Raw genomic sequence first — 15,202 nt, 5'->3', positions numbered from 1 at the left:
CTGTTGCAGGATGTTCATCTTATTTTTTTTTCTTTTTTCACATAAATTTTATCTGTGAGAGGCTGCTGTCCAGCCTGCATGCTGGACTGCTCTGTGCCAGAAGCAGAGCAGTTGCATAACAGAATGTGCTTAAATAGTAGAGGGGTAGCCATGTATGATGCCTCCCCCTTCAGTCTTCCTCTGTGAAGCAAATTTTCCCACCAAAATTCAGGTTCGCTGCTTTGACTGAGCAGCCCCAAGTAGCATGTTAATATTTGTGGTTTTAAAAATCTGTTAGTCCCACCCTGACATGCAGATATAATTTTGGCTTTTTAGGTCAACCCAGAAACTTGATGGGGAAAAGCAGGAGCCATCTTCCTTTTTGTTGGAAATGGCACTGGAAACTATATAACATTTAAAAAGAAATAACTTTATTTAACAGGCAGGGATTGAGTAAGTGTAGTCAGGTGATGGAAATGTGGAGGTAAAATTTTGTTGGTATTACAGAGTACACTTCGAGTAACAGGAAAAATAGTATCCTTGAAGCTTATTTTCGTATATTCTTGGTTCTTAACAATGGGAGGTGTTTTACTTAGTAATTTAGGTACAGTAACAATGTTTCTTCAAGAGGTTTCCTATGACAGTTAAGATTTTTGGAGTTCGTCATTTTCTTTGTATACCTAACTTGCTTTTTTCTTGAAACTAGAGGGCATTTCTATCTCCTGAGTAGGCTAAAACTGTCTTCCCTTCACAGTAGGCCCAGGGTCCTTCTCTCTCTGAGGCGGAGAACATCTTGGGTGATTCCCACCGTCCAGTCAGGGAGGCAGGAACTAATTTTCTTCCTCTTCCTGTCTAGCGTGTGGGACACCTTCTCTCTTCAGTTCTGTTCCTGCTTCCAGGGAGAGCAGTTCTTCAGCAGATTAGCTCTGCTGCCCCTTTTTTCTCTCTATCTCTTATTTACCTTTCTTCTTCCTCAAACCATTCTTTACTTTAGTCCTTCTCCTCCCATTTCCTCTTCTTTTACTCCTCTTGCTAAAGAAAGAAAAGAAGAGGACAATATGGTCTATAGAGAGTCATTGGACTCTGAGGAAAGCTTCATGGAGGAGAGTATGGGCTGTTCCCATGGAGCCATCCTACCAGCAGTGGGAACAAGCCCAGCCGGCACCAGCATGCCTCTTAGGCTGTGTGGTTCCCCGGCGAGGAAATGGCCTTGGAAGAGATGCAGGCCTCTAAACAGCCCCATCTTTTGCAGAGGGAGCTTGTTATAACAGCGCGCCTCAGCCAGCCAGCTGAGAACAGCACCACCTGGCGGAACTCAATTTTGGCGGGAAACATCAATGCGACGAGTGATTTCCCGCCTAATCTCAAAAACATGCTTGCCAGTCTCCTGGTGGGAGAGACATGGCAGAAACATAATCCGGACACCAGAGCTCCAGCCGACAAGCCCAAGAGGGCCACATAAGTGTTCCCCCAAGTGTGTTACCTCCAGAATTCCTGTCAGCAATTAGACTGAATATGAGGGCTGAACTGTGATGCAGGCCAGGCAGAAGCACCTTGGCCCAGTAAAGATGCCAGGTATCTCCTCAGCTCTGGCACCATGTGAATGTGCCCATGCCAACTTCCTGGCTGAAGGTTCTACAGCAGGCATTTCCCCTTTGGATCTAGCCCTGCCTTTACAACAGAACTTTCCCTGTCAGATGGGTAATGTATAAAGGGCACAAACTTGCCTGTGTCTTTGAACCTTTTAACTTCTTAAGACTAACCAGGAGGAAGGAAATATATAATCTCTGCCAGGCTGAAACCTCTGTTAATAGTGGTGTGGTGTCTGCCTCCTCCTCCTTCCTCCATGGGTAAGGCTGTAGCTCTGTGGAAGAGCTTCTGCTTTGTATGCATAGGATCCAGGGTTGTTCCCCATTAACTCCAGTTAAAAAGGTCAGGTAGATGATGGGAAAAACCTCTTCCTGACACCCTGGAGACCTGCTGCCGGTCTGAGGAGCTAACACTGACTGGTGGTCTGAGTCAGAATAAGGCAGTTTGTAATGTTTATCAGTCAGGGATCCCCATGGAGAGGGGAGTTGCCTTCAGATAGAGTCTAATGACAAGGAGAAGGATGAATTCCTTCAGATGTGGAGGAGGAGGAACTATCCCTACCAGAACAGTCAGCCCAGCTGTCTGAATCTGAGGTCTACCAGTATTTACTACCTAAGACATTCTCAGCCTTAGGGCTGTAGGAATTACCCTTGGGGGAGTAGGATCCTTAGACTGGAAATACCAAATCCGACCCAGGGAAACAAGTCTCTTCCTAGCGAAGGTTCCTCAGAAAAGGTCCTCCCATTTCTAGAATATTTGGGGAGATGGTTCAAGGCTGAGTGGTCTAAACCATAAGCCGATTAACAATCCCCAAACTTGGTAAAAAAAACCCCAACACCCCCCCCCCCGCCACACACACACACACACACACTGTACTCACTAGCTTTCTTTGCTATGAGTTGTTTCAGGTACCTGTGATCGAAACTCCAGTGGCTACACTTCAGTCATCTGGGCTCCGGTCAGAGAACAGGCAAGTATCAGTCAGAGACCACTTAGACAAGAGGAGACAGGCCATGCTAACAAGAACTCACAAGGCCGTGGCCATGGCTATTAAGGCTACAGCTATTACCTCAATTGCATCTAGAGTGTCAGGAGTATGGATCAGAAAGCTGATACGAGGCTGGCGCTGCGAGAGAATGGCCATGTTCAGTTCCAGTGCGAAGACTGTGAAGCCTAATGGCAAAAAGCCAGATGAATTTGAGTCTGGTATCTCCCAGGCTCTTCTGGAGTTGGGGATGAATTCTGACTTAAAGGCTCAGCTGAGAGTATTGAACATCACAGCTGCAAAGGAAATTGAAGTGGGTAGTGGTAAAAAAGCGACCATCATATTTGTACCAGTTCCTCAACTGAAATCTTTCCAGAAGATTCAGGTGCGGTTAGTTTGTGAGCTGGAGAAAAAATTCAGTGGAAAGCATGTGGTGTTCATTGCTCAGAGAAGAATTTTGCCAAAACCAACAAGAAAAAGCTGCACAAAAAACAAGCAAAAGCGCCCCAGGAGCCGTACACTTACTGCAGTACACGATGCCATTCTTGAAGACCTAGTTTTCCCAAGTGAAATTGTGGGCAAGAGAATCCGCGTAAAACTAGATGGCAGCCAGCTTATAAAGACCCACTTAGACAAAGCGTAACAGAATACTGTTAAACACAAGGTAGAAACATTTTCTGGTGTTCACAAGAAGCTCACAGGCAAAGATGTTGTGTTTGAGTTTCCAGAATTCCAGCTGTAAAGTGCAAAGAAATGACTGAATAAACAGTTAATTGTTAAGAAAAAAAGAAAGCTGATACAACTCCTCCCATACAACAATAGCTGCCCCCATTGAAGGGGCAAACAAATGTAAAGGCCAGTACCTTCAAGACAGACACCATCCTGGATACATTTACCTTTTCTTTCAGGATTATGGTCTCGACAGCAGTAACAAGTCGACACCCTGGGCTAAGAGCATGGCCAGAAGATTCACACTCTAAAAGTATCATCCTGGCTTACCCCTTTCAGAGAGACAAGCTGTTTGGGGATGCCCTGGGGAAGATCTGCGTTGAGACCTAGGACAGAAAACTCTTGCCAAAAACACTCAAACAATCTGAGAGGCGATCCATTGGCCCTCAGCCTTTTTATTCACCACACACTCTACTAAGGTCCAGACAAGATTCCAAATGGCCATCCTGGGGTTAATCTAGGCAGCTCTTTAATAAGGGGGGTCCTTTCAAGACCCCACTTACAGTATAGTGGTTAAGTAACTGAACTGTGATGCAGTGCTCTGCGGGTTCAAATCTCACTGCTGCCATGAACTTGCCACATGGCCTTGGGTAAACCAGTCCTCTCAGCCCCAACTCCCCAGCTGTATTGTGCGGATAACGCTTACCTTGTCCCAAGATCAAACAGACAGTTCACCACACGTGGAAAGAGATCCAGCCTTAATACTCCGATCTCTAAGACAGGACTCGCAAGCTGTCCCTGTGAGAGGACAACTGCTCTTTACCATCAAGCCTGGGTTGACATGCAGGCAGACCTTAGAAATAGTCTCACAAGGCTATTCCATACAATTTGAAAGCTACCCACCAGAATTTTTTTGTCATCTCTCCTCTATGCAAAATCTTAACCCAAAAGGTAATCCAACACCTTCTGGGCATTCAAGCAGTGGAGCATGTTCCCCACAATGAAAGAGAATGGGGGCTTCTACTCAGTCTTGTTCACAGTCCCTAAAAAGAATAGGGACTGGAGGGCATTATTAGACCTCAAGTTTTTTGCACAAGTTTATCAGATTGCATCACTTCTGAACTGATTCTGCGCTTAGTCGCAGTGACCAATCACTCAGAAAAACACATGACATCCAGATCTCACAGAAGCATACCTCCACATACCAATTCTGACAGCCCATCAACAATACCTAAGATTTTATGTTAAAAAAAATCAATTGGCAGTTCTGAGCCATCCCCTTTTGGCCTGTCCGCCAAGAGTATTCACAGAACTCCTGATCAACCCCATCATATGTCTCAGAGACAGGGGTATTCATGTTCACTTGCACCCAGATGATCTCCTGATCAGTTCAAGCTAAAAAAAAAATCTCACTGCAACACTGAATTCACCATTCAGTTCCTACAAGCTTGAACACCTGGGTTTGATCACAGTCACCAAAAAGGCTTTATCTGTCCCTCACCAAAGAAAAGGTCAGGAAGACCAAACAGCTGGCTGAGACTATCAGAGTGCAAAATCACTTCTCACGACACTACTGAAACTGATGGGTTTGCTAGTGGCCAACAACTATGCAATACCTTTGGGGTTGTCTGTAGGCAAGACCACTTCAGACCTGTCTCAGATCTCATTAACAGCAGATCATGGAGAAGACACATCGTCCCATTCAGGTACCACTTCAGATCAAAACAAGTCTGAGCCAATGTCACCAACCCAATGCAAAACAAAAGAGTCATGGCCCCTCGAGAACAACAAATATTTACAGATTTAAGAATCACAGGTTAGGTATGTCTTTCTATCAATGTCTTAGAAATGTGAGCAATTTGTCTGGCCCTATTCCAATTCAGAGACAAAACATACACAAATAAGCAGAGGGGATCCAATACCTTGAGGCGGCACGAGGAGACAGCAAGGATACTTACCTGGGAGGAAGGTCACCTTGCCTCAATCAGAACACATCAAAGTAATATCCAATGTCCAGGCAGACTGGCTGAGGGGACAACAGGGGAATAGTCCCTTAAGAAAGATCTTATCCAATAGATAACATCGCAGATTGCAACTCCTCATGGACCTGTTTGCATCCCAACACATCCATCAACTGCCAGAAACACAAACAGATGCCCTGACATTGCAGCGGCCATTAGGCCTCCTCTATGTATTACTACCCTTACCAGTAACAGACCATGCCTTTCCACCCTCCAACAGATGGTGATATCCCCACCTCTCATCCTACCGACCTCTCCGGTCAAGTTACAGCAGGGACTGATTTGGCCCTCTCATTTAGACTTACTATGTTTAACCATGTGGAAATAGAAAGGAACACCTTCCTAAGATAGGGATATTCCTGAGAGGTGGCCAACACTCTCCTAACATTCAGAAAAGAGTTCATGCTCAGAATTTACAACTCCTATTGGAAAGCCCTCACTCAGTGGGCATTTTATCCAGCCCTGACCAAACATCCATTTGAACTGGTCGAGGTTCCCCTGAGAAGGCTGAGAATGGAGACCATCTTCCTCATTATGTTCGTGTCTGCCAGAAGAATTAGTCAGACCTGAACTCTCTATCTTTCACAATGGTAAGGTGATACCTCGTACTGTCTTCCATAAGCGCATTCCAAATTCCATAGGTTGCAAGATACAAGGCTACCATATTTCTACCTGTACCCTAAATAGCCTAGGGAGAGGCTCTGACACAACCTAGATGTCAGAAGGATGCTCAAGGCCTATCTGATCCGAACAGTGTGAATCAGAAAGTCAGACTTACTGTTCTTAAATATATCTCACCGCAATTTGGGGAAGAAAATGCCTTCAGCAGCTGTAGGTGCCAAGAGCAAAACATACACCATCGCAACTCCTAAAACTCTCTTCATAGAGGTTCCTTGTGGAATACCAGTTCAGTCTTTGAGGAGTGCTACTACCAGTGCAGCATTACACAGGAACACTTTGGTAGAAGAAGTCTGCAAGGCAGCAACAAGGTTGTCAGTCTTGACCTTAGTAAGATGCTACAAATCAAATCTATATGATTCAGTGGACACTGACTGTAGTAGAAAAGTACTGCAGCGCATGATCTTGGATGAAGACCACATCCCACCCAGAAACTGGAAACTGCTTTGGGAGCACCCAAGATGTCCTCTGCCTCAGAGGGAGAGTGGACCTTTGGACACTTACCGTGAAGGGTCCTTCTCCTCTGAGGAAAGGAGGACATCTTGCCCCGCCTAGATCTTCATCTTCCTTTACTCTGCTGCCTCATTCTTCTATCTTCTTCGTGTTATGTTTTATTTACAGTAGATGCTAATGCTACAGGTGTTTTTTCTGTCAGTATTGACAGTTGCTGAATGATAAATTCAATGTTACTACTTTGTGTAGTCACCTGAACTGAAGAGAGAGGGTGTCCCACATGCTAGACAGGAAGAAAATTAGTTTCTGCCTCCCTGATTGGATGCTGGGAATCACCCAAGATGTCCTCCTTTCTTCAGAGGAGAAGGACTCTTCATGGTAAGTGTCCAAAGGTCCATTCTCAGAGCCAAACCCCCTTTGAAAACTTTGCTGGAATTAAAGCATTCTTCAGCTTATGCTAACACTTAGATTTTGAATTCTTAGATAGAATTCTTCTTCAGGACAGTAATACTACAGTTAAGGAAAAGGAGTCTTCTCTCTTCATTAATCTCACATTCTGTTGAGGCCTTGGTACATCATTCAAAAGTGAATTTCAAGTTCTGAATGAAATGTTTACAGTTTATTTTTTTCCTTAGGAAGATTATTTTTTAGATAAATATTTTAATGCCATGGAGGTGGATGCATTAAATTCCTCACACCCTATATCTACTGCTGTTGAAGATCCAGCTCAGATTCTAGAAATGTTTGATGAGGTATCCTATGATAAGGTAAAATAAGAAATTTGTATTGACTCGACCATATATGCATTTTATCTATTCAAACCTGTAAGAGAATTTGCTGTTAGCATTTAGGTTTATTCTGGCAACTTTGATTGAAAGATGCCAGTAGTATATTCTGATGGTGATTTGTGTCTGTAAATAACAGCTACATGTCCAATTTACCACATGTAGAAATACTATGCAAATTTATCACAAGATTTTAAATAAATTCCGTAATTCTGTGAAACTCAGTTTTTGGGGAACAATTTTTTAAAATTCAGAAGCAGCAGGTGTCAAATTTTGTCACTGAAATTTCACTTTGAGTCTCAAAAACATATTTGCGTGCATGAGATATGATGCCATTGTTACCCAAACCCTAATTAGTTGAGAGATATTGGGCAAAATGCTCCCTGGGGCAAGCTGACATAATCACCCCCAAAACAATAACTTGATGAGTTTTTCAGAGGTGGATAATAGGTGTAAATGATGCTTGATGACCCTGTGAGTACTGGTGAATAGTGTTAAGTGTTGCTTAATTAGGGTAAATGGGCGAGGGGAAGTGAGGCCAGGGGTTGACAAGATTAGTCAAGAGTAGAGGTGGGCACCGACTGGGGAAAAAACCATGGGCCATTGGCCCGTGGTCCGTTGCATTTTATGTTCCGCAGACCACAAACTTTTCACAGACCTTCCCCGGTTCGCAGACCGGTTTGTTGATCCATGGTCTGTCACTTCCAGGGGCCCTGGGACTGCCCCTGGAAGTTTGGCATCTCACTCAGAGATGTCAAACTCTCAGTGAGTCTTCAGCAGGCTCTCCTCCAGCCACCTTCTGAATTTGGCCAAGATTGTATTTCGGAGGTCCAAGTAACAGACCCCCAAATTGGCCACCCCCAGGAACCTTCCATTTGCTGTCAGATTCTTCCTCGCAATAGGAACAAATGGGGTGGAACGGACGCCTTCTTTGAGGTTCTTTAAAATGCACTCCCCGAAGTCCAATTCACAGGGGAGCTACTCTTAACTGTTCCCTAATGACCTCCCAAGTTTCAGGGAGATTTGACCCTGGGAAATGCAGGATCTATGTGTTTATCCAGTTCCTGTCAGATTCTTCCTCGCAAGAGGAACAAATGGAGTGGAAGGGGGCACCTTCTTTGAGGTGCTTTAAAATGCACTTCCTGAAATCCCAACATTGACCAAATTCGCATGGGAGCTACTCCTAACTGTCTCCTAATGACCCTGCAAGTTTCAGGGAGATTTGGCCCTGGGAAAGGCAGGATCTATGTGTTTATCCAGTTCCTGTCAGATTCTTCCTCATAATCGGAACAAATGGGGTGAAGAGAGGCAGCTAGATCAAGTTGCTGTCTTCCTCCTGCATCTTCCTTGGGCAAGCTGGCCAGTTAGCAAGCGCACTCAACTAGGACTGTCCCATTGTGCACCTGTTCTGGAGGGGGCCTCACAGGTCTGTGTTAAAAAACCACAGATCAATTAAAAATGGAGTCAGCCAACACGGGTTTAACTCCAGAAACTCAGAGCCCTAGCCTACTACCCCACAAGCAAATAAGAATAGAAAGGGGAAAAAATGAAACAGAAGAATGAGCCCTCAGCTGAGGAAACCCAATAACATAAAAGCTTGCTCCCAGAGCATTGCTGCAGCACAAGCCCCAAGGCTCCCTCTCGCGACGCACAGTGCAAAAAAACTCCCACAACAAGCAGTTCCTCGCTCGATAACTGCGAGCTGGAAAGTGAAACCACAGCTCCCGCCCTAAGCACTCACATAGAGAATAATGGGAGCACTCTGGTTAGCAGCCACAACTGCCCATCTAGGTTTTCAGGGCTAAGATTGGTGTGTTCCAAAGGCAGCAAAAGGTCTGCAGGCGGCTCCTATGTTGTCTAGGGAATTGATTGCTCAGTGTCGAGATGTCTGCGTAAAGGAGCAACGGACCTGCCCAAAAGTCATGGCTCCATGAAAAACACGCCTGCAAGTTCGTGAACGCTGAACAGGGCAAGTTCATGTCAAATTTAGGTCCGTTTTCGAGTCCGTACCCACCTCTAGTCAAGAGTTTCTTGGGATCCTCGTCCTAAATTATGCATCTCTCTGGGGCATGGAGGGGGCCATTAGTCAATCAGCTGCTCTGACTAACCTAAAATATTTTCCCAGGCTCTTGCCTGGCTGGCATCCACTTTGTTTCATTTTAGACTAGGCAGTGTCTTGCGCTTAAACTGTCCCTCAGTGAGAGGAGAGGTCTGACTGCTAATACCATTACCAAACCCGGAATTTTTAAAAATTTCAAACTCTAGGTGTAAAAGTTGCAAATTAGAATTTTATCCTGAATAGTAGGTAGACTTTATGGAGCTGCACTATATAAATGGCAACTTTCTTGCCTTCCTCTGCCCCTTCTATTGGAATCTTCTCGGCCTCCCAGAATTATGTCCCTGTAGGTCAGTGGACCCCAGGACAATCATGGAAGAAAGTGGAGAGCTGCAGAGAGAGGTGGGAATTGGCAAAAATTGCTGCCCTCCTCTTTGAGCAGGAAAGGGGGTGTAGGATGCAAACCTTTGTTTCAGTTTGGTTTTACCTTTCATATGTTACAATGCTGATTGTGATTTTTCTTAGATCGCTTTATTTTTCATGAACTTGAGTACTTATTGGTACCATTCTCATTACAGGAATGAGCCTGGGGCGTCCCTTGTTCTCTCCTCATTCTTCCTTCTCACATGGCTTGATAAGGAAAGATTTGTGGGTTTATAGTAAAAGCATAGTGTGTAATTATAACCAACCCACACATTATATTGTTGAAGGCTTTCATGGCCGGAGAACGATGGTTGTTGTGGATTTTCCGGGCTGTATTGCCGTGGTCTTGGCATTGTAGTTCCTGACATTTCGCCAGCAGCTGTGGCTGGCATCTTCAGAGGTGTAGCACCAAAAGACAGAGATCTCTCAGTGTCACCTCAGACACTGAGGTGTGATCTCTGTCTTTTGGTGCTACACCTCTGAAGATGCCAGCCACAGCTGCTGGCGAAATGTCAGGAACTACAATGCCAAGACCACGGCTATACAGCCCGGAAAATCCACAACAACCATCAATCCACACATTGTTTGCATTCTTTGCTTCAAACAAAGATTAGAACAGAGTTTGGAATCTTAGCCTGCTGTAAGAAGGTAAACCATATTTTGTTGTTTGGATATAATGACAAACTATGATTTGCTGTGAATCTGAAAGGCACTGAGGCTTGTGAGGAAAGAGGGACAAGAGGAGAGCTTCTTTTCATCTTATTCATGTGCATGGACAAAGAAATCTAAAATGAAAAACACAGCCAATAGATAAGAAAGCACTCAAGTATGTTGGAGTGCCCTGATCAGGAGACATAGATATTAGATTAAAATTTACAGTAGTCAGATGCCTAATAGGCAAATGTAGATTGTATCGCTTCATTCCTCTCATTTCAGGGATCTTGCATTCTCAGTATGCTAAGGGAATATCTTGGCTCAACGGTGTTTGAAGCAGGCATTGTAAAATATTTGCTGCGATTTAGCTATCAGAATACACAAAGTGAAGATCTGTGGAATAGCCTGTCAGAAGTAAGTATTTATTAATATTTTCCACAAACAGTGCCATAATTGCAGCGGCAAAAAATGCTTTCTATAACCTCACTCTAGCCTGGAAGATGGCTTATCTCGACACAGCTGACTTGGCCACCTGGATCCATGCTATGGTAACATCAGGGGTTGACTATTGTAATGCACTATACATAGGTCTCCCATCTAAGTTAACTAGGAAGCTCCAATTAGTCCAAAATGCTACAGCTCAACTGTTATCAGGAGCGAGCAGGAGCATGAACATCACTCCCATCCTACAGTCACTCCATTGGCTACCTATCAGTTACCATGCTCAGTTCAAGGTATTGGTTATTACTTACAAAGCTCTTCACGGCCTTGTCCCAGCATACCTCCCTATGTCCCTCCATGGCAGCTTCGCTCATCCAAACAGGGTCTCCAGCAGGTGCTAGGCTGCACATAGGTGAAATCAACGGCAGCCCATACATGGGCTTTCTCTGTGGTGGCCCCTACCCTGTGGAATGACCTGCCTGAGAAGGTCAGGAGAGCCCCCACTCTCCTACCTTTCTGCAAACGATGCAAAACCAAATTATTCAAAAAGGCTTTTTACTCGAATGAGAGGGCTGTATTGTAGGGACGGGGTCTCAGATGCTTCACTAATGAGTTAGGGACTGTAAACTTCACCACTATGTTGCCTTACATATTGTCTGTTGCTTTAAATATGTACTGCTATGTACTACCTATGCTTTATGTCGTCTAATGTCAGTCCTATAAATGATTATATTCTGTTTCAGTATTTCTTCTACTCTGTATTGGATTCTTGGTAATGCCGTTTCTTTTAAAAATTGTATCTATTTAACCAATGGCATTGTTCATAGAAATGTCCTTGATACTGTATGGAAATGTACTTGATACTGATTGCACTAATATCATACTGTGTAACCTGCCTTGAGTCTCAGTGAGAAAGGCGGACTATAAATAAACAAATAAATAAAATAAATAATGTTTGTAATGTTGCTGTTGGACTGCTCATGTTGTAATGTAACAGAAAACAAAGATTTTTTTTGTTAGATTTGCCCTGCAGGTAGTGCTGATGAAAGTCAAGCTGAAGATGGGGTTTGTGCCAGAAGCCAGGAGGCAATCTCAAGTTCAGTAAGCTTGTGTTTTATTATATATTTCTATTCAGGAGTCTGAAAATGCTGTCTCTCCCTTTCACTAGTTAAAGCTGCATAGTGTCGGCTTATGATCCATTAGGCATCATACTTTCCTCGGTCCTAGAACAGCAGTAAATTCTGACATTGATGTAAAGTGATGTAGACAACATAAAAACAGCCAGTAGTGTATGTGTGCTCCAGGATATGGTTGCATCAACTCAGACCAGTACATGTATATTCTAGCCTGTCTTTTTAAAAATATCTGTCTGTGATTTATAGCACTGGACCAAGAGTGCACTCCATGATGTGAAGACGATGATGAACACTTGGACACTACAAAAAGGGTTTCCATTAGTAACTGTGACAGTGAGAGGGAAAAACATCCATCTCCAGCAAGAACACTATATGAAGGGCTCTCATCTTTCCTCACCAACAGGGTAATGGCAAAGGAGCCAGTGAGGCTCATCTTGTATTAAACTCTATAGGTAATCCACTTGGAACGAATAGGTTAAGACAATCGTAGTGTGTTGTTGGGTAGAATCCATTGTCATTTGCTTATTAGCTATTTCAATTGCTTTTTGAAAAAAACATTATATCGGATATTGGTTTGAATAATACATAGAACATGAGACAAATAACACTCAGAAAACACATTATTCCTTTCCACAGCAATAATAGATCTGATCCTTGTGTTATAGTTTGAGTGCACACTCTAAAATGGTAACATATGAGGAGGACAGATGCATGGTCTGAAAATGAGACAGGAGACTTCAGCCAATCATGTAACTGTCTTTTGAAACACAAGGTTGTTTCTGCATCAAACATACTTTACTTCTACATTATAATCTAGGAGAAATTTTGTTTACCCCTGGATATCTCTCCCCTCAGCTGTCTCTAGTGTGTTGCTGTATTTACGTTACATATCGGAAGTAAGCATCCAACGTGTTGCTAAAAATCACCATTTTGCATTTGCTATAGGTACCTGTGGCACATTCCACTAACGTACATTACCAGTAAATCTGACATAGTTCAAAGGTTTTTGCTGAGAACCAAAACAGGTATGTTTGATTTCATACAAGTGAAAAGGCTTACAATAGTGTGTTCAAACTTAAACAGTTTTATTATTGAAGGGTTCATACAAAGTTCAAAGTTGAGTAAAAATTGTGGTCTCTGCTTCTTCAGTCACTGAAAAACAAATACAAGCTTTTATCCACAAAGCAATTAAATTCGGCATTTATCTATAGCAGATCAATTTTTAAAATTGTTCTTAATGAATGTAAAGACGATATGTTCTGTAGTGAAACAGTTGTGATTTTATTTTGGCTGCAGATAGCTTCATCCTCCCAGAAGAGGTGGAATGGATAAAATTCAACGTCGGAATGAATGGTTATTATATTGTGCACTATGGAGATGATGGATGGGATGCACTGATCAGCCTTTTAAAAGAAAACCATAATGCAATTAGCAGCAATGACAGAGCCAGCCTTATCAACAGTGTATTCCAGCTGGTGAGGTAAGGGGGTAGGAGAGTGTGTGTTACATGATGCTTTGATAAAGCAAGTTATTGATATTCTGCACAAGTGATGGAAAAATAATACAATGTCATAATAAAACAAACTAAGAGGTTTGTATTGAATGCACTAATAGAAATCCAGAGTCACTCCAGTGACTTTGTTCAGGTTATCCCTGAGAGAATAGAGGGAGACTAGTGATAATACTAATGAGAGAGGAAGAGTAGCTGATAATCTGAGATCTCAGTATGTTTCAGGATTCTTATACCATGTAGAAATGATATCAGTTCTCTTTCCTCTTTGACAGTTGTACTCCTACCAATGTCTGAGGCCAGCCCTTTGCAGGTAATAGTACACCTCTTGTTAGCACAGCACTTGAGCTCATTTAAAAGGCCTTTCATTAGATAGAGGACTTCTTTTCCTCTGCATAAGCAGAGTTTCAGCATCCCCCAAGGCCTTTTGGAGAGATACATGGACAGACAAAATGCCTACTTAGAATGGAGGACAATTTTTTGGATTCCTGGTCTTAAACCTGCATCCTTGCGCTTGGCAGGAATCTGTGTCTCCTGCTACCCCAATTCTAGTATAACCAGTGTCTCTTGGATTTACTTTTACATTGGTTGTTGTGGATTTTCTGGGCTGTATAGCCATGGTCTTGGCATTGTAGTTCCTGACGTTTCGTAGCAGCTGTGACTGGCATCTTCAGAGGTGTAGCACCAAAAGACAGAGATCTCTCAGTGTCACAGTGTTACTTTTACATTATTCAGCATCAGGTAAAGCAATTGCTCTTCAAAGCTAAACAATGGCTACTATGTATTTGTGTGTGAGTTATTAAAAAACTTTATTTTCTTTTTCCAGTGCTGAAAAGTTGTGCATCACCAAAGCTCTTGATTTAACTTTATATCTACAACATGAATCTAAAGTTAATCCTGTATCACAAGGACTGAGTGAACTGGTTCCCATATACAAGCTGCTGGAGAAGAGGGACATGAGTGACACAGCAGATCAACTAAAGGTAAACTGTGGCATTGCGGACTGCCTGCTCACATATTTAGGTTATTGGCTGTAAACCAGTACGATGCAGTTCAGTCAGACTGTAGACTGAAAACGATTCACTCTTGACTTCAAAATGAAGCAGAATGAGATGTTGCTTTTATAGAGCCATTTTGTGTGTGGGTCCCAAGGGTCCACAGAGAACAAGTGTATTGTTGACTTAAATATGGTCTAAAATATGAATTGACCAGGAATGTGGCAGACAAGTATGGGGAATTTATAATCAAACATAATAATATACCAAATGTACAGAATACTCTCTTCCTGCTCCCCTAGTGTTACTCAGTTTACCCAACCATTTATTTGGAGGTGGAGAGAGCCCTCAAGTCAGAGTTGACTTATGGTGACCCCTGGTGGGGTTTTCATGGCAAGAGACTAACAGAGGTGGTTTGCCATTGCCTGCCTCTGCAACCCTGGTCTTCGTTGGAGGTCTCCCATCCAATTACTAACCAAGGCCAACCCTGCTTAGCTTCTGGGATCTGACAAGATCAGGCTCACCTGTGCTATCCAGGTTAGGGCAACCATTTATTTAACACATAACAGTAAGATAGCAGAATACTCTATTTGCTTGCATGTACTCCCACTTCACTCCCTTTGCGTATCAGGTACTAAGTTTCAAGCTGCAGCCCAGAGGTTTATACTTTTCAGTTGGAAAACAGCAGAGGAGTACAGACTTCAAAAGGCCCACCTTCCTTATGGTGTTCTCTGTGTACTCTGACTGGCAGTAGCTCTCCAGGGATCTCCATTTCATACAACCTACTTCGTGATCCTTCAAACTAGAGATGGAATCTGGGATCCTCT

The 15,202-nt window shown here is 43.2% G+C and overlaps 2 protein-coding genes across 5 annotated transcripts in view; both read left to right on the top strand.

The window, feature by feature from the left end:
- ERAP1 (endoplasmic reticulum aminopeptidase 1) overlaps positions 1-15,202 on the top strand; it is a 38,678-nt gene that overhangs the window by 10,813 nt on the left and 12,663 nt on the right. For all 4 annotated transcript variants that reach the window (XR_008597511.1, XM_054986461.1, XM_054986462.1 and 1 more), the window contains exons 8-14: positions 7,011-7,142; positions 10,576-10,707; positions 11,755-11,835; positions 12,117-12,274; positions 12,816-12,895; positions 13,167-13,350; positions 14,207-14,363. Coding sequence is in view for 3 of the 4 variants with exons in the window: in XM_054986461.1 (XP_054842436.1) it covers positions 7,011-7,142; positions 10,576-10,707; positions 11,755-11,835; positions 12,117-12,274; positions 12,816-12,895; positions 13,167-13,350; positions 14,207-14,363 (924 nt within the window). In the remaining variant the exon portion in view is untranslated. The remainder of the gene's footprint in view (positions 1-7,010; positions 7,143-10,575; positions 10,708-11,754; positions 11,836-12,116; positions 12,275-12,815; positions 12,896-13,166; positions 13,351-14,206; positions 14,364-15,202) is intronic.
- Positions 2,693-3,346, top strand: LOC129334376 (40S ribosomal protein S7-like). The gene has a single exon (XM_054986465.1). The coding sequence runs from the start codon at positions 2,706-2,708 to the stop codon at positions 3,195-3,197; it is 492 nt and encodes a 163-aa protein (XP_054842440.1). The 5' UTR covers positions 2,693-2,705; the 3' UTR covers positions 3,198-3,346.

This window comes from Eublepharis macularius, chromosome 8 (assembly GCF_028583425.1).
Source record: "Eublepharis macularius isolate TG4126 chromosome 8, MPM_Emac_v1.0, whole genome shotgun sequence".
Classification (NCBI taxonomy): Eukaryota; Metazoa; Chordata; class Lepidosauria; order Squamata; family Eublepharidae; genus Eublepharis; species Eublepharis macularius.
The sequence above is the reverse complement of the archived record's forward strand: the minus strand, read 5'-3'. Positions and strand labels throughout refer to the sequence as shown.

Excerpts from the sequence above, each read along its gene's own strand:
- LOC129334376 (XM_054986465.1), top strand. The coding sequence starts at position 2,706 with ATGGCCATGTTCAGTTCCAGTGCGAAGACTGTGAAGCCTAATGGCAAA.